Source organism: Crassostrea angulata, chromosome 4, assembly GCF_025612915.1.
Source record: "Crassostrea angulata isolate pt1a10 chromosome 4, ASM2561291v2, whole genome shotgun sequence".
Taxonomy (NCBI): Eukaryota; Metazoa; Mollusca; class Bivalvia; order Ostreida; family Ostreidae; genus Magallana; species Magallana angulata.
Genome location: NC_069114.1, coordinates 39,428,959 through 39,449,395, shown reverse-complemented (window position 1 = coordinate 39,449,395; position 20,437 = coordinate 39,428,959). Strand labels below are relative to the sequence as shown.

Here is a 20,437-nt window from a genome sequence, read left to right as displayed (position 1 = left end):
AGAATGTATAAAACTATGTGGACTTGGGGCAAAGAAATGCCAACCACACAAATGCAATTTGTGTGAGTTTACATGCAATCATGTACTTGTTTTGCATAATGCGTACATTTTCCTGTACATTCAGACGTCCGGTAAGAAATGATGAATATTGAGGACTCGGGGCTAGTATCTGTCAACGACAGTCGGTGTAAGCTACAAAATCTGAAGGGAAAGAAGTTTTTTTTCTCAACGATGGTACTAGAAACACGCAGGTCGATATAGACTTAGATGCTTCATGATGGCGCTGATGTAGGCAGAAAAGAGGCTTTAATTTTATAGAGCAGCCCTTTTAAATAACAAGAAATACGTACACATCGATAGTGTATATACTCTTATAACCATCCTCTCCATTCAAATCTAAAAACGAGCAGTTTGCAAGAAAAAACGTACTGTATTGAACAATTAATAAGCATGAATGTAATTTATATGTATTGTAAGATTCTTATACTTAAAAAAATCACAATGGAAAGAGGAAAAGATGATTTTTTTAAAAAACTTCATGGTGGAAAGAGAAAAAAGATTGTTTGAAATTCTTTGGAACTATGATGCATTTTTCTTAGTGTGAGAGTAGAAATGATAATATGAGTCCTTTCACTCCTTTGAAATTTAAAACGGAACAGACATTTGTGAAATATGGTTTTATTTAGTTTTTTTTCTAACAATAACACATAATATATTTTTGTTCTTCACTTTGTCTATCATATACATACATTTATAAAATTTATAACAAGGGAATCAAACAGCTGAAAGATAAATAATATAATTTAAAAATAAATATAAAATAAAACAACAAACACTAAAAAAAGACATAACTATCATATACTAACGGGTGGTTTATTTTACAACGGTTTTGGTTGATTAAGATAGCAACATTCTAAAAAAAAGAATGTTTTCGATCGTATTTTATTATCAAATATATAAAGTTTTAATAATCATCAATCCCTGAACACATTGATATACATCAACCATGAAGAAATTTGATACAATAATTAGTTCATTAAAACAAGCATCTCAAAAATCCAACACTATGAACGCACTTGATGAATCAAAGGTGTCATAAATAGGTTTCGTTGTATTTCAGCTTCGACTTAAACGATATCTTATAAGAGAAGTCCTTTGTCAACAGCCGATCCGTCCGCTGTCCATCTGTTGACGAAGACGAGTTCACTGTACAATACCGAACATTTTGTCGTGACGTCACATTTTGTAAATAAACGTCAAAGTACTCTTGTTCGAATTGGTTTCTGGTAACTGGCTTACCGCAGCATGTGGGTTTGAGCTGGGATCGAAAGGTTGGGTTCATCCAACAGTACAGGATCGAGTTGATACACGTGCTACTCACGGCGACCCAGTGACAGATAAAGAAAACGGTGCTGTTGTAGTGAAACACCGTAGTATCGGGATGGAAATCCGTCAAAATGTGGTACAAATTCAGTGGCATCCAACAAATTGCAAATACAACGACCACGGCTATCAGCAGCTTAATGCTCCGTCTCTTGGCGTTAATTTGAATGGTTCTCTGAACTTCCGTGACGACGCCCAGGTGTGTTCGAAGCCAGAGTTTGTGCACCACGCGACAATACGCTAGACCAATGATAAGGAGAGGAAGTACGTATTGTAGTGTTATGGTGAACACAGTGACGTATTGTTCCCAGAATACACTGGGGTCTGGGTAATTGGATATGCATCGTTGTATTTGCGCAACAAAAATGTCGACGTGTCTTACTTCAGTAAAAACTCCATAAGGAATGGCGAGCGTAAACGAAAGAGTCCAAATGAAAAACATCACAATTAGGCATTTCTTTTTTGTGATTCTTGGATGGAGAGGGTAAAGAAGAACGCGATGCCTGTCTAAAGCAATGGCGGTCAAAGTAAAGGAATACACGTATACGGACGCCATTAGAGAATAGTTGAGCAAATTACATAGAGAATCCCCTAAAGTCCACTCATGCATGATATGTCTTGCAAGATTCAAGGGCACATTTAAAAGAACTAAAATTAGATCCGACACAGCCATATTCAACATGAACATATTGGTGACAGTGTGCATCTTCTTGTTTCGTATTATTACACAGCAAACGAAAATGTTCGACATGAAAGACGCCACGACAAGAATCCCAAAGGATACCAGCAAGAAAATGTGGGAGGAAGAATCCACCTGGTTTGGGAAAAGTCCGTTGTGGTTTTTCCGGGAGGAGTCGTTGAAGAGAAGGATAAGGGTGGCGTTATCCGCCTCGCTCAGGAACTTGTCCAATTTGTCCATTACCGGAAGTGTCATTTTGAGCAGCTCATCCTCATAGTCCGTCAGCGTATATATCTGTGAATTAGTCATAAGTGACTGTTGCTGAGCTGGATTTCCGTCGTACCTTTTAGAACGGAATTACCAATGAGTTTGATTAGAATTGCAAAGTAATCTCATTTCCATTTTTCTTTACTTTTAAATGCATTATACATATGCTTCCGTTTCAGCAGATATAAATGGGATGTCACAGAATGATATTGTTTACCTTAAAGCCATCGTGAGTTACATCCGGGGTATTTTGACGACCTTCGTTTGAAAAGTATTCCAAAAATCATCCCTGTAACACATGGGCAAAGGTTTACATCACAAAATCGGAAGCATCTATATATCCTCCAATTGGAGAGTCGATCTCCGATCGATATCTGATGATATGACCAAACCGTTAACAAGTTAATAGTCCCAATCACTTTGATCACGTGTTCTTTATATAACCTTAAAAAAGAGATTATCGAGAATCAGCAACGTTGTCATAAAAAACACAAACGATTCATAAAAAAAACTAACAATCAACTTGATCAATATTGATGTTGCAAAAGCATTACGATTTATATTTTAAACGTTTATCACACAGTGAGCAGGCTTTTTTATCGCTATAACGACATAGAAAAAAACTATAAAAAAAAAATCAAGAAAAAGTAAAAGACGTTGTAATTCATCAATCAAACCAGGCAAAAAAGAATTTCACGTAAACTTCCGAAAGGTGAAATATGTTCTTTATGAATAATTCTATACAAAGATCGATACGTTTGAGTTTTGTTAGAGGTAAAATAAGAGAATTATGCTAATTTTTGACTCTGTTAATAAGAAAAGTGACTCAAGGCTAACTTTATGTTTTTAATTAAGCTATTTGATATTCTTATGTTATATTCTTATAATGGGAAAAGCTGAAATCAAATATTGCAAGAGTCTTATTTACATGCATTCATCAAATATGACTAAATAAAATTTTCACGTCATTGTTTTTGAAAATGTGCATTATGTGCATTTATCTAAAATAAATACAAGTAAATGCACAAGAAATCTAATAAAGAACGATAATTTTATCTACTCACACATTATTTTAGACCATTGTACGTCTTATCCGAAACTTAAAATTCCAAATGAAACATTGCAAATCGTAGAGATTTCAGTATCACAAAAGATATAGAAAAGTACAAAAAAAATCCAGTATCACATTACTTCAAGTTATTTCGGTAAAACTCGATATACTCATCACCATTAAATTATATGTAAACGATGTGCCTGAAACAGGAGCGCAAACAATCTACATCATCCAATGCAAAGTGTATAGCACTGAATATTGTAGCCAAGTAAAAGATCAATTGCGGTCACTTCTGCATAGCTCAATGAAAATCTGTAGAATAATTCAGGAGAATATTTAGCGAAACGCAAAAAGATATTTGTGTAACGAAGCGTGAAACCAGCGCGATAATCCATGTACCACGTAGGGTCTCTGCTCTTAGGTGGAAGTTCACACCTCGTGAACATTAATGAGAAAGAAATGGTTTGTAACAAATGCTTTATACAATGAAGATGGAACCTGTCAATTTAAAGTGATGCAGGCAAACAAACGATAAAAATTCAAATAAAAGAAACCGGACCGAAAGATGTGTTTCCTATCATTATATCCCGACTGAAGCTAAGAGCCATTTCAAAATTCACAGCAGGTACATTCAAATAAATCATCCATAGACATCGTAGTTAAAAAGAGGTATGTTCATTTTTCATCAAAGTCTGAGTTTCATCGAAGGGAAACTCCATGTCTTTTATTTAATTGCTGGCCTATTGCTAACAATTTATTTACTAGTACTTTTGTTTTTTTCTCACGACAGCAGAATTGGGACGTTAAATTGGATTTATAAATGCGTGTATCAGGCAAATATTATCATCCCAACGTCAAAGGTTCTGTGTCAACTCGCAATCACAGCAATAAATGGACTCAGCACCCGTAACGTTGTGAACATTATATTTGTTGGAATATTGCTATAATCATCGAATTTCTCTGTGTCAAATCAATATAGATCAAAATTTGTTTGATATAAGTTTGAATTTTTCAAGCATACCTGCATGAAGATGGGCGCCCAGTTGAAGTATCTGAATATCTCGCGTCCGTTTTGTAGGGTTTTTTACGATTACAAATGAGCGACTTTTATAGAAGAGATAAACATGTAGTAGATAAGCAAACGGAGGAGGGCGACATCGGGGTTTTTTTTCTTAATAAAAAAGATATATTGTTCTTGACATTTTATTTTAATAAAATGGATTGATACCTTTCATGATGCTATTTCAATTTCGATCTGCAGCGAAAGAAAAGCAAATTTAATTAGATCACGTCTGAATATCAATGCTTTCAATTTGTTTAGGGCTTAGTGTGTTTTTGTGTTAAAATTAATATCACCACAGCTTATACAGTCTTGATTTAGATCATGTTTTTACATCACGTGTTGAAATTATTTTGTGACCGTAACACCAGGATTGTTCTAAATTCCACATCCCACGTGTAACTGGTGAGGCGGTCTTTGAACTAACGTCACGTGACTGTTAAACCTCCACACGACAATTTTAATATCAAGATTTAGCCAATAAAAATGTCTTGATGACTTGCTGATCAAAACAAAATAACATAAATTGTTATGATTTTATCTAACAATGGTCTTTGTGGATATTTACAATGTTCCAAAAGTCTTTAGGGACTTTTTGGAAATGTCTGATGACAGTGAGCCTATTTAATGCGACTCTCAATTGACTTTCTTTTTGAAAGGTTTTCATACATTTTTGCTCTTTTACTATTTAATGATATATTTTCCCACTCAATGCAAGTGATATATGATTATAAAGATAGTAAGAGATGATAAAAAGAATATTTCCTATGCGTAATATTCCAAGGGAACAATTCTATAAGAATGTTGATATTTAGTTATTTTCTACTACATGTAAATATGTATGTCGTAATTTCTTTTAGAATTCAAATCCCTGATTCTTGAAAGTGTGTTTAAAAAACGTACGACTTATTAAGAATCGTATTTAAAATATAAAATATTTACCCTACTTAGAATATTTTTAAAGATTAAACTCACATAAATAGTTAAATATATGGTAAAAAAAAAATAACCTGTAACTCATGCGCATTCATATGCGATTGCAAATAAGCTATGTTTAATAATAACATGTTAAATGTTTAATAATAATAAATGCCTATGTTATCGACACTCTAACAGCGTAATAAACGGCATAACACATGTAGCCTAATTGCATTTCGAAGTGTGTTCGTAAAATGTGCATGCAGATATAGTTGGATAGTGCAAATGAACCTGAAGTTGTTAAAGTCTCTTTTATACATGTACAACATAAAATCAATATATTTGAGAAATTCAAGAACCTTAAAGATACATGTACAAATTATTTTCTCTTGCCTTCATTTCGTTTTGTAGCATATGAAGTTACACATTCCGCTCTAATCAGATACGAATGTTTCCTTTTTCTCAATACTTTTATCAAATTGGATGATATATGTCTTCAACTGTTCATTATGAAATATTTGAATCCATTTATATCAAACCAACGCCCTGGTGTAATAAATAACGCGCCAGGCAGTCCAATAAATAGAAGGGAAAGCGTTTGTTCGGGTTTTTTATGCAAGGCAGAAAATTTACGACGATATGCTTATTCTAGTGTTCGAAGAATCCTAATTTCTTTCAGCAAATATAAAAAATGTCTCTGTAAATAGAAAGGTGAGTCTTTGAGAGGTATAGAAAGGAGGAGCAGATACAGTATGCTTAGATTTGCTAACGTCATACAACTGCAAAAGCATACCACGTGAAATACTAGTACTTCAGTGACGTTTTATTAACGTTATCATTTACCATCGAACTGCGTTGAAAAATTTTAATCTGAAGCTTTTTATAAAGAAACTTTTATTCAACAAATACAATTTACCTCTGTTATTATTTTTTAAAGACTGTCAGAAAATGAAAAATGGCCTTTAACTTAGGGGTGACCAGTCTATTAGGAAATGATTGTTTTGTATTAGATATTAATATTAAACCTGAAATATTTTGTTGTAGAGAAGCAGAATTGATCGCGAAATAGGAAATTGCTAATGTTTTTAAAACTATATCTACTGCAACATCGTCATACATTCCTTATTAGAATTACCCAAATAAAAATTAAGAAAAAATAAACTAAAAGTTTAAGCAGAAATTAACATTATTCAGTTATCATGGTATCATTGATTTTTAAAAATCATAATAGCAAAGCTAATAAGCAGACAGAACAACTGCAGTTAATGCCGTAAATTTTTCAACGCTTTACCGTTAATAATCTTTTGAATATCAACTAAATGGTTAAGTATTAGACTATATAAAGGATAAACTAGGCCATCAAAGATTAATTTAAAGTTCGATATTCGAGAAGTTTTGTAATTAAATTAAACTAATAGTTATTCATTAAAGAAATTGAGCAACACCGCTGTGCATCTTAGACCTCTAGGATTGAACATGCACAAAAGACCTTGAACTGACCTTGGTACACTAACAGATCGATTACACGTGCATGTTTTCACAAGTTATCGGTATTTCACAAACAATGCGTCTAGTCTTGTGTGATGTGATTATAAAGATGTCTGAAGTCGACTGTTTCGTATATATATATATATATATATATATATATATATATATATATATATATATATATATATATATATATATATATATATATATATATATAAAATGCGAAAAACAATAAAATCAGATAATCATCGAACATTGGATCGGTTGTTTTGAATTAAATATCAAAGGAATAAGTATACCCTATATGCAATATCGGTCGAAAAACGTCCTTTAAAAAATGTCGTTTAAATCAAGAAGCTGACATCTGAAATAAAAGATGATTAAATATCACAAGAAAGCAACTTTATCATGAATCTTTTAACTTTATCCCTGTCCTTTGTTCAAACTCATTTCCCTCAAAAAGATGAATTTACAGAAATATGAAAGCATTGTATTTATATATTCATATTATAGAATATGATTTCATCAACAACCAAAGAAAAAATGTACTTTGATGTAGTATTTTTTAAAAAACTATACCCAATTTGAAGTTATTCATAAATTCATTTATAAAAGGTTGTTTACGTAAATAACATTGTGCCACATAAGTATGCCAGTGGCACGGTGGCATTTTTGCATCCGTCTAAGCTGCATATATCGAAAAATTCAAATATGCCACATGGTGGACTATTGCTGAAAGAGTTAACAACCACCTTGGTTATCATTGTATCTCACCTGTCAGGTGAGATAATTACCTTTCAAAATGATAAGTTTTTCGGAATATAAGAACTTCCTTCAGGAATTTCAATTTCGATAAGATTTGATAAAATCCTTAAAAAATCTTAATTTCCTATTGGAAAACTACCTGTTGAATCAAATTCCTACAGGAAATACCTTTCTCCTAAAAGAAATATAATTTCTGTAGGAGTTTTTAGAAATGTCAATATTTTCTGTAGAATAATCATTTTCCTATGTAAATTATCGTTTTCCTATGAGATTTAAATTTTCAAATGTAAATATCTCACCTGTCAGGTGAAATACACTAAAACCAAAGTGGTTATATACATGTACTCTCTAGACAATGGTTTATCATTTGATATGTATATGGATTTTTCCAAAACTGTATCTTAAGCGGGTGAAAATTGCCAACTTGGCACCGGCATAGTGATCCAGCACAGTATTAGCCCCATCGGAACACCATAAGCAAGTTATAATTACTTAATGACCCAGGAAGTAGAGGTTTTGAGTTGAAGTCCTAGAATCAAATCATATATATTGCATATACATGTATAAAAAATAATTTTAATATTTCAGTTGCCTGACTTTACAATGATAATCTGACTCTTATTTCAATTGTCTGACTTAAAAATAACAATTAAGTTGATTCTGACTTTAATCCCATATGGTACGATCTGATGTTTGCAGGGGATTGGCGATCTTATAAAAAGGAAAGGATATTAATCTACCACAAATGCAAACAACAGAGGGATTGAGTTTCTGCCATCTAACTGAAAACATCGCTATTGCAACTAATCTGATTAGTGTTGTTGGATCAGCGTTATAAACGTATAGGAGAAACATAAACACGCAGGGATACCTGGTTGAGAGATGTCATAATAAAAAAAGGCATAATTTATTTTTAATTTCAAGCGCATAAAAGTATGTGTAAATATGGATATTGCAAAAGAACTCTCTTGATGCATTCAATCATAAACGTAAGATTTTGTGTTAAATAAATTACAATATGTTGCACTCACAATATTGTGAATATTGTGAAAGGAAAGTTTTGGTGTATTGGGTCAAAGGTTTAACATTAATAAAAACGATCGAGAGAATATTTGGCAGACAGTCGGAAAAAAAAACAATTGATAAGGTTTGCATGGAACATGACACGAGAGTGAAGTTTAACAAACACACTTCTGAGATTCTGAGTTGGCAGAATCGATGAGAGAAGAATATTTCCTTTTCCTTCTTTACAAAATGTGAGATATCACCAATGGCTTTGGTAAAGAGTAGTTGACGAGATTCTACCTTTTCTCGTCTTTCAATGAAAACATTGAGGCCTCGCTGAAATAAATCACCAATCACCCCTTTTTTATTTTTTTTATTTTGATTTATTTTTCTTGAAATGTTTTAACGCAACTTTCATGAATGTTTACGAGCATTTCAATCATAGTTAACTTATCGAAATCCGTCCTTAAAATGCTGATGCAGATTTACCTCACGAAGAGTCGGAGAGAGCACGATGAAGCAATAACAGTACCGTGTCAGCGATCTGTATCAAAGAAAGATATCACCTCGTAATTGAGCACAACCGAGCACTCGATTCAGAATGAGAGTGCATTTGCAGCGGTTACATAAACATAACCTGCTCATTATCCCTGTTTAGAGTACGAGAATATGACACATTCAAGCTGTAGGGAATGGATAATGAATTAAGGTTGTATTTCTTGACATTCTTCGCAGCGCTGGAAATCTTCTTCAACGTGACACTTACGTCACTGAATGGTTACTCAAGTAAACCAATCAAACACTCGACAGACATGCAGTAACGACCTTGTCTGTGCATTTAGTGAATTGTTTAATGAGCTCATTTACAGTAGGACAAGATGCAAAGTTGCAGAATTGCTAAAAATACTGAACTTTCTTTCTTTTTCTTTTTTTCTCTCGAAAATATTGAATAGGCCTGATTTAATTATGATATATTGTAGCGGTATTAAAGTACATTCTTACATATTTGAGACGCTATAAAACTTTGATGCCTTTTAGTTTTACTTTATTTACTGCCAACAGGTCTACAATTTGAACTCCTTCAAAGAATGTTAAACTTAATGTTCCCTTTGATTAAAAAACCACTCAATATATTGCAAACCGTCGAGTAATTATCTTTGATATTACAGTTATGATTTCCATACTTATTGACAGTCCAAAGAAATAATTTCAATTAGTGCTGACATTTTTACGATATGCTGAAGATGTAAACGATCGTCAGTGAAGAAAAAAATATAAAGATCCATCACAGACGATATACGTGCGAAATGTGAGTGAATTTTCAGCCCGAGTTTATCGTATACGTGCGAAATGTGAGTGAATTTTCAGCCCGAGTTTATCGTCCTCCGAGCAGATTATTTATCAGCAGAAATGGTGTTGAAAACACGTGTTTCGCGTCCATAAAAATTCAATTAATTGGATCTGTCACGCTTGTATTTATAGAAATATCATTTCACGCTACGGGGCAACAAATTTCATATAAAAACAGAACGAAGTATGGATTTGATTGCAAAAGGCGACCTCTTTGAAGGTGATAACTAACGCAAGTTATGCATCATTCGTTTTGAAAGTTTTCCAAGGATCGTCATAAAATCTGTTTTATTTTCTATATTGCTAATGTCTTCGAGAATATGTGATACACACTGACTTTCTACGGAAAGTATTTGAGAAAAGGATTTGCTGCAAGGTGAAAGGAATTTAGATAGATATATTGTTATGCTAAATATTTTAAAGATAAAAACCTTGCCAATTTATTGTCCTTGAATTTTTAGGCTAATTGAAAAAACACAATCCTCGGCTTTCAATCTTTTTATTCTAATGTGTCCATTTTCTTCAATTATTCGATATTCAAAAAATACCCCAAGGTTCAAACAATTTTCATTCAATAAGTTAAAATCTCAAGATTTCTCTTTTCCTTCTCTACTCTTAGTTACAGGATTGTATTCAAGCATTCCTGTATAAGAAATAATGTTAGAAGTTTCATCTCTAACTCAGTCTTATGGTGTAGTGAAGCAAAGATTTTAATTGACTTATGAAAACAACTAAAGATATGGTTACAAAAAGCATGCAGTTGTATGGAAACCGATCTTCAAACTTTCAAATGATTATGATCATAATAACAAATCCATGAAATCAACAGGTTCTAATATTCTGATAACATTAATACAAATATCTCACATTAAAGAGCAATAATTATTGTTCTCTCTTGGGATTTTGTTTAATAAATGACCAACTGCTCGCAAACATTTTGAAATAACAATTAGAAGAAACTTATCAGCAGAAAACCGCGCTGACGAGCAGATTATGGACAAAAACGTTAACATGAAGAGAGTAATTATGTTTGCCTGAAAATTGCTCACTCATCGAGCGGAACTAAATGAAAATGGCGACCTCCAACAGAGCAATTGTGTTTCGGTTATTTGATTATTTAAAGGATGATGATTGTTAATTTCGTGGGTAATTTACTGTGTAATTAAGTGTAAACATGAAGATGAACTTTTAAAATAGCTAAACAACTTAATGAACATAGTCTGTCGCTTTGTGTTGCAGATACTCAACAAGTTTTTGCATATAATATCATGCACTTGTTTCCAAAACCTCAAGTAATAAAATTTATATCATAATGTTACATACTAAATAAAATTTGTTATTTATATTTTTTATTATCTAATTTTTTAAAATTATTTTTGATTTGGCCTTTGACAGATACAGCATTTAAGACTTTAGGAGCTGAATCTTCCACATGTTGATTTCTGAATACCAGTATATCGATATACGGATGAATGGCATTGTCTTTACACCTTTATTTACAGCAGCATCTTACACACTATAGCAGAATAGCGATGAGAGAGCTCACTTGATGCCTTTTTCACTGTAGCAAGCATTATTAGCAAGCATTATTAATAAGAAAGAGTTTTCTGTGATGGGTCTGTTATTTTGCAGATACGTTTACTACACCATTGATTGACGTATGTTTATTGTATCGGATCATAATTTTAATAGAAGAGAGACCTTTATTGCAGTGCTTCATCTTCATACACACTATTATGATAACTTTTACTCATGCAGAGAGTAATACTGTAGAAAAGTTCGGTGGTTCTTTACAAATTTTAAATTATTTTCAAGACCAGATTCTGCATCATATATTTTCTAAATTGCCATTTTCATTTTAAAAAAATTCTAAACAGCCAAATAGTACACAGGCAAGCATTCCACCTCAAGACATCGCTGACCTATCAAATTGTCATAGTTATTTTCAGGTATGACTATACATGGCAAATACCTTGTATAAAAAATCAAGGTAACGAGTATTGTGTTAAAAATCGAAAAGTATTTTAAAATAAATGTCTCAGTTTTCTTTTACATGTATATATCTATTCTCTATTCTCACTAATGTGCGAGCATTTTCCTAAATTGTAAAATTCGCCTAGCCTAGTGACAAGGATAAAACGCCAACTTTCCTAAAATCTACATTCTCAGTCTTAAATCTGAGGTATCATCTACATGTAACATTAAAGCACTTGTCATTGTTAGATTTGAGTTTAAAAGGGCGCGTTAGACACATGTAATTTACATGTAATTTGCAATTTTAGCAAAATCACTGTGATTCTTTATCTTATTCTTCTTTCTACTGAAATGCAAAACGAGTCTTGGATTAGATTCTAGATTCTAGATGGCAATTATCAAAATCACAGGCGGTGAGAAACGGATACATCAAAAGTTTTCAATTGCAGGGCTTCATCTGCCAGCAGTTTTTGAAGTGCTCGATGGAAGAACAAACATAAAGTAAACATTGACCATGGGCTATGATAAGAAATTGGTTTGTTTGAACATGTGCGTGGTTTTAGGGTTTTTTTAGGGCTCAGATGTCTGAGAGCAAGGTTTTGAATTGAATAATAAACGAACCACTGAGGACAAAAAAAACAGACAAATCTAACGCCATTTTGAGCAATATACTATAATATCAAAGATGTATACCCCAAAATGTCTGTACAACCACATTTACATAGAAGTTCATTAATTGCCGTACGAAATAACATACCAGATCTAGAGGCAGACAACGATTTGGAGTAGAATAATGCCAATCTACTGTCAAATGATACTTACGTTAATATTTAATTCACTCAATATTGTTGATGAATGGCGGTTTTTTTAAATGGTTTATTTTTATCACTCATCAAACACATTTTCACAGCAACGTTCTCACTAAAAATGTTTTGCTTGTCTTGTCTATTTATATTTCCCTTTATTCTTACAAGATACTATTGTTCGTTGATAATTATTGTTTTCACAGTAGATGAAGTCATAACGACAGAATTAGATGGAAAACTATTTCATAAATTCCATAAATGCGCCGAAAACATTGATGTAATTTTTCTTTTATGCTTTCATCATTTGATTGAGCAAGAAAAAAATAATATGTATTTCCTCAGAAATTATGATTTACAGGAGATATGATGCAATTTCAAGCACCTGATCAGAACTTACAATCCGTTAAAACGTCATTCGAAATTAACGAGTTGTTTATGACACTGATATGATGTGATTCCGACTGTAGTCGAAAACAGATACAATCGGGATAGCTCAGTGAGAGAAGATGTAGGTTGATGCAGTTTGATTGTTTTCATAAATCTGCTTGAAGACAAGTGCATCAACCAATATTGGCTTAAGAGGAAGTCGAGTTTTCCGAGATGTTTTGCTCCGATATTTACAATCTTTTGCGCTTCCATGATCACCAAGCGAAAGGAAATTTTAATAATATTGTGGGGGGTTTTTCATCTAGCCGCATAAAGTTTCTCTGACTATAGTAATTTTTTTTTAATTTCATATTTTTAAATGAAATTAAATACTTCAAGGCAAAACTTCTCTATTAATAAATCATGAATTTAAGAAAAATTAAACAAATAATTCTTGGATACGCGATTAAGAAAGAATGTCCTCTAAATCTATCGAATACTTATAATTTATTTACATTTTCTCCGTTATTGTCGAGTGACAGCGCCAAAATGTAAAGATGAGTCATACAGAGTCAAGGGTAAAAGAGAAAAGGTTCTGAAGCTAAACACCCTCATCCGAAAAATATATTTATTATACTCATTAATCGTAAAGGTAATTAAATATATCTGCTATAAGAAATCTTTTCTTTTGCACGAGGGTCCATTTGCAAGTGACCAGCTGCAAGCAATTGTTTGATTTCACAATAACGCATTCTATCTTTTATCTTTACTGGTCAATTAGGCAATCGCAAAAAATAGTGTTATTGGCAGTTTGGCAGCCGGCTTTACGGAAGTTAGAAAAAATATGTTCATGTAATAGTTATCAAAAACAAAGATCAAAGCATAGATGGGGAAGCCTCTTGTTTTCCTATTGTTCTTTTCGTTTGATGTAGGCTTTACTTACTAATTGAGATGGCAAATGAGTCTTAAATGATGCATCTATAATACATGTCAGTTGTACATCAGTTGAGGGCAATAAACATTGCACTTACTTATATCTGTTATGCTTCTTTTCATAGTAAATGATATCCTTAAAACTTGCATCTACTGAGTATTTCCATCTTGTTTTCTTGTGAAACGCGATTGTACTTATACATGTACAATTACAGACAAAATCGAATCTTGATCTGGCCTATTTCATTAATTATCGATTTTGTCAGCAGTCCATGATTTTTATAAATATGCCTTTAAACGCATTATTTTGTTCATTTTAAATACGAATTACAGAAGAAAATTGAGAGAGAGAGAGAGAGAGAGAGAGAGAGAGAGAGAGAGAGAGAGTTTTCTTTATTGGTTATGCCTAGTTTTGAAGCTCACAAAGTGATTGCTGCATTCACGTCAGTACGAACCACAAAAGTTAGAACTTTATATTTTCGATTCATTTTAGTAATTTTTGTGTTATTTTGTTCCTGTATGTATTAAATATTTCAAAATACCACGGTAATTTTATTCCTTATTAATCAGTTATGCAATATTTACAATGGATTTTGAATGAGCGAGTTACTAGTATATATATTGTTTTGTTGACATTATCATACGTCATTTAATAATTGAATCAGTGGAGTGGAGTCTTTAGTGGGTTGTTTTCAGTAATATTAAAATGTTCCTTTTACTACATCAAAAAATTTGAAATTTATTTTTTATTGATAAATTTTGAACATGTTCTACGTTTAATGTAACTTTTTTTTAAATTCCCTCTCGATGAATCCACGAAAATAAAATTCTTAGATACTGAGGTTTTATTATTATCTGTTGACATTAATTTTCGTACATTTAGTACATTTAATGAAATCGCAATTTCAAAGATAAGTTATAAATAATAATAACTCTACCAGGGCAATTTGTAATTTTTTCTTTTACCTTCGATATACTTTAAAAATTTCCCAAAGCCGAAATGAATTCATTCGTTGTCACTTCCTGCTATCGCTTTGTTCCTAAAGGTATATTACACTTTTCCAATTGACCTCATAGGGACACTATATTTTAACCATACTCAATCTGATCTGATCTTTATTGCAATGTGGGAATTTTTTTTTCTACTAATTGTGTCTATGTGGGTGGATCAATCATTGTTCAATTTGTTTCTCACCATGGATAAAGAAAGACCGAAAACCACGATATTTTCACAGTTGTTAAAATAATCCTCTGGGATTTACATGTTCAGAAAAGACGAAACTGGCCAAAGACTGACACAGGAATGGTGCCGATTGCATGACAGGATCTCCGTTTGCTTGAAACATCCAGGGCTCTACTGGACTGTGGAGACTTGAAAGTGTCAAGTACATACAAGGCTTTGCGTGTTGAACTAAGTTGTTTCATATAATTCTGCTGAAACGTATTTCAGAGTAAAACTAGTGCGATATTCGTTAATGCTGGAGAGAGCTAGGAATCCTTGTTAGCGAAAGAGAAAAGATTGCATGTAGATGACAACAAGGCTAGAGAGAGGGAACAGAAAAGAATTAAGTGAAAGAGGAACTCGAAGGAATTGGATTTCGTGTTGGAAAACCTGTATGTTTATTGCAGTTTAAATGCTAGTGCCACTTAAGAAATTACTCTTAAGCATGCAAGGTATCGATTTCAAATTAGTCACGACAATTTTCTAATGTATTCTGTGAAATGATGACATGTAAGCGGCAAATTCTACATCATTTGTCACTGGGACACGGGTCATAACCTATCGATTTTGTTTCTTTCGTACAAATTCATACGTCACAAACACAACAGCATACAATTGATACAAATACCATATCATGATATCACATTTCCATCGTATAATAGATATAAAAATATATTTCCAACGCTTAAAGAAAACGGGCCAAATAACTCTAAAACTCTAACAGAGTGATAAATTACACATTTCTGTATTATCAATTATCAAATAATAATCCATTCTTTTTTAAAGAGCCTTATACACCTTTTATTTTATAGCCATTAAAGAGACTTGGACACGATTTGAGATCAAAAATTTTATTTTATATTTTTTGTGTATAAAATGATTTACTGGTGCATTTTAAATGATGGACCAAAATATTGAATGTTAAAGTCAAGTTACAAGCGAGATACAGAGGTAAGAATTGATTGTTATGTAAACAAAGCTAGAGTCTTATAGTTGTTTTCAAAAAATGTAATGTAGAGAATTACCATTTCTAAGACAAAATGACACGTAAAAACAATTTAATCTAATTCAATATCTTCATAAGTACTATTATCACAAAAGAAAGTTAGATTTGATTGAAACTTACACCAATACAACACATATGTAAAACATGACAATATTCGAGCTTTGTTTACAAAACAGAAATTATGAAATCTGTACATTATGGTGTTCCGATGGGGCCACTTCGACCTTCGCACTTTCGCCTTAAGGTGCGACGGCGAAGGAGCGAAAGTGCGAAGATGCAACGGCGAAGCGCAAAGATGCGAAGGCGAGAGTGCGAAGTTGCGATGGCGAAGGAGCGATAGTAGTATCGCTCTTTCGCCATCGCTACTTCGCACTCTTGCCTTCGCATCTTCGCGCGCGAAGTCGAGAGTGCGAAGTTGCGATGGCGAAGGAGCGATACTACTATCGCTCCTTCGCCATCGCAACTTTGCGCCTTCGCCTTTTTATAATTGTGGAGCTCTCCATCGTTTAAAGAATTTTAGCTGTATAAAAGGACGTCTGAGGCAGACGATGAACTTTTTAGAATTTATTCTCAACAGCCTGCGCAGATCTATGACTTTTTCCGGGGGGGGGGGGGTCGATGGATAATTACATTTGTTGGGGGGGGGGTTCCGAGACATATTTTGGAGATTTTATTATGTATAATTAATAAAATTAAATTTTCCGGGGGGATGGGATCCGGACCCTCTTTCCCCCTTTAATGCATGTGTGAAGTTATTAATATTAAATTTTCCGGGGGTCGGACCCCCTCTTCCCCTCTGGATCCATACATGAGGAAGGAGTGTTGCATAATGAAATTAGAATGTTATTGTATTTGATCCAAGGTAAACAGACAGCTGTTAAGTGACAGGAGTCTGGAGGTGCATATGTATACGTTATGGCGGACATTACATTTTATATGGAGTATATAATGATTAGGCATAGCCAGCACTGGTAAACATATATGTCACATATACACATTAAAATATTTATAAACATTCATAGTAAGCACAATGGCCTAGCGCATGCATACCAATAATATCATGGATTAATCGGAAAACCTTGGCGAGTACGGTGCCTGCATCAAATTCTATGTAATCGACCGAGACTTTCTGAATGCTATCAAAAAAGGCGAGGGCGAGAGTGCGAAGTTGCGAAGGCGAAGGAGCGATAGTAGTATCGCTCCTTCGCCTTCGCACCTTCGCACTTTCGCTATCGCATCTTCGCGCTTCGCCGTCGCATCTTCGCACTTTCGCTCCTTCGCCGTCGCACTCTCGCACTTTCGCCTTCACAACTTCCAATCTCGCATCTTCGACCTAAAGGCGAAAGTGCGAAGGTCGAAGTGGCCCCATCGGAACACCATAGTACATGTATCTTGCTTTTAACTTGCTATTTGACTTTCAAATTTGGCCATAGCATTATAATCCTCTATATTTATCATTATAAACATTGAAATTGGAAAAATAAAATTTGAAAAATTCAAGTCAAATCGTGTCTAAGTCCCTTTAAGTTATTAGAAATGGCAACTGATATTTAATAATTTTGACTCAATATGAACAAAGATGAGCGACCCCTCATAATACATGTTCGTAGTATAATATATTGCATGATCGGTTTAGTTGATTGCATAATCTGACATGTACATGTAAGACAACAATATACGGAACAGAAAAGGGGAGGTGCTTGTCATCTGCGTTGAGCCGTCATGAAAAACTATAGCTGCAGGACTGTAGCTCCCGGTCTGAAAAATTCGGATGGACGACCTGGGAGCTACAGTGCCTCCCATAGTAAAAAACTGCAATTTACTGCGCACAAAAAAATGTGCTAGTTTAGGACCGATTAATCTCATTTACGAACATATTCTGTACAAATATTTGATCCCAAAAAATTCCTCGGACATTTTACTACAGATATCGTCACTTCACTTGCCTCTGATATTCTTTTAAACAACATCAGCAGCCCTTTAAATCAAAGTGGTGCAAGTTTGTTTACATTTAAAAATGGCGACTCTCGATCTCGACGTAAATTAACATACTTCATTTTCCGAGGTCGGTTATCATTTTTAAGAGAAAGTCTGAGGCAAGAAAAGTGACGATATCAGTAGTAAATTGGCTGAAGAAATTAATGGTACTAATTCTTTTTACAGAATTTGTGTGAAAATAAGGTTAATAAGTCCAAAACTAGCGCAATTTTTTGTGCGCCGTAAATTGCAGATTTTTCCTATGGTAGGCACTGTAGCTCCCAGGTCGTCCATCCGAATTTTTTCAGACCGGGAGCTACAGTCTTGCAGCTAGAAAAACTAAACCTTTCAATTTTCCGCCGAATGGTGGTAAGTAGTTGGCGTTTTTGTATTTTTTCTTTTTAAGATTTTTTTTTCATAATATATTTCATAAGTATTTTTTTAAGGAAATCATGGAAATCAACTTTTCTTAAATTAAAGTAAACATGCAGCATTATTTTTGGAGGCAGTTTCTGTTGAAATAAACTATAGCTGATTACTTGTGGTTGCTGTAAGAGGTTTATTTGATAAACTAAAATTCGTGTTCTTGGTGGAGAAGTGGGAACATTTCCCTTCCCACTCAGGCTAATCTTTCCTTGATCTAAACAAGATGGAAGGACATTCACACTTTAAATTTGCCGCACAGGGCGATCAAAACTAAATGTTCACACTGATGAGCAGCTTTCAGCGTTTATTCTCGATCATTATCAACATTATCATCAGCGTTGAGCAATAAACTGGTAGTAACTTATTTTTTATACAAATATTTCTTTCTATTAGGCCTGTCGATGATTTTAATCACTTCACTTAATTAATCGTTGCCTTTTGCAATTGATTTATGAATATAAAGCAAATCAATATATTTATCACATTTTTATTACTATTTGAACCGACCGATAGATTTAGTGTTCTGTGTAAATTACGAGACAACAACCAAAACAAAAACAACAAAATAAAGAAGAACACAAGAACAAAAACAAACTTTAAAACACAATGAATAAGAAGATCAAATTCGAATGATTTAACTACAAATAAAATGCACTTACCGTTCTGGAGATTGTTGTCTCTACTTAATGCCGATCTAACACAGAAGCCATTTGGTGGATATAACTCTAGATCTGGTATTAGTGATGATTTTTATTGCCATCGATTGATACAGTCTTCTTTCCTTCGTCCTATCCCAATCAAAATCTCTTTAGAGCCATTATCTCCTAACACTCTCTTTGATAATAGGTTTCTTCTTATTTAAGTTCTTCCTGCGGACCTAGTGTTACTGACATCAGATGCTCTCACCCATTGGAAGAGAGGAGTTCAGTGAGGATTAGTTTGCATTGGCTAAAGCCATCAATAATAGCCTTACCGATTCTAGCTTACGCCTGCGGCAGGTGATCGTGAATTTCTGTCACTATTTCGCTGGTGGAATTATAAAATTACTTTATTATTGGAAGATTTTCCTTCATTATGATTCATTCCAATATTGTATAAAGCTTCATGTTGTATAAATACACTGAAGTCGGAAAAAGGACTATTCGATAGAATGATTGAACTCATAAACCTTTTTAAAACACACTGTGTTTTTAATGAAATTTGCATAGTCACTTCAAGTGTATAATGGAATTTATCACATAGAAAATATATTTTTAGAAACTGTGGAGGTAATCTTATATGATAGGAGCCTTTTGTAACGTTTGTATAAGTGGTTGTGGCAACAACTTTTGGCTATAGCTGTGATCTTCAATGGCAACTCTACATATATATAAACTGAATACTGACCTTTGACCTCTCACATGTTCTCTTTTATTCAATTACAATAACATTGTTATAAACTTCAAACAATAAATTAGAAGGAATTTTTACTCCCCCCCCCCCAAAAAAAAAATTAAAAATGAAATTAAAAAAAAAAAACTAGACTTTGACCCGTGCGTGCACGGGTTGACATAAATGATATCGGACATTTACGAAATAGATACATTGACACACCGTATTGTAAATTAACATTTACATAACCAAGCTTTAAGCCTACAATGGTGCTTTTAATTTCACTACACTCTGCTTAGTTAGAATAATCAAACTGTCTTAAGACAAGCCTTCACCACGGTTAAAACGCCTCCCATACATCCATAATTTAGCAAAAAATTGCAGAAT

At 33.4% G+C, this 20,437-nt stretch overlaps 1 protein-coding gene across 1 annotated transcript; it reads right to left on the bottom strand.

Moving 5' to 3' along the window:
• Positions 1–671: 671 nt before the first annotated feature.
• Positions 672–19,632, bottom strand: LOC128179394 (G-protein coupled receptor 83-like). The gene is made up of 3 exons (XM_052846803.1): positions 19,339–19,632; positions 2,547–2,773; positions 672–2,405 (listed from the first exon to the last, which is right to left on the bottom strand). The coding sequence occupies exons 2-3, from the start codon at positions 2,555–2,557 to the stop codon at positions 1,094–1,096; spliced, it is 1,323 nt and encodes a 440-aa protein (XP_052702763.1). The 5' UTR covers positions 2,558–2,773; positions 19,339–19,632; the 3' UTR covers positions 672–1,093.
• Positions 19,633–20,437: the final 805 nt, after the last annotated feature.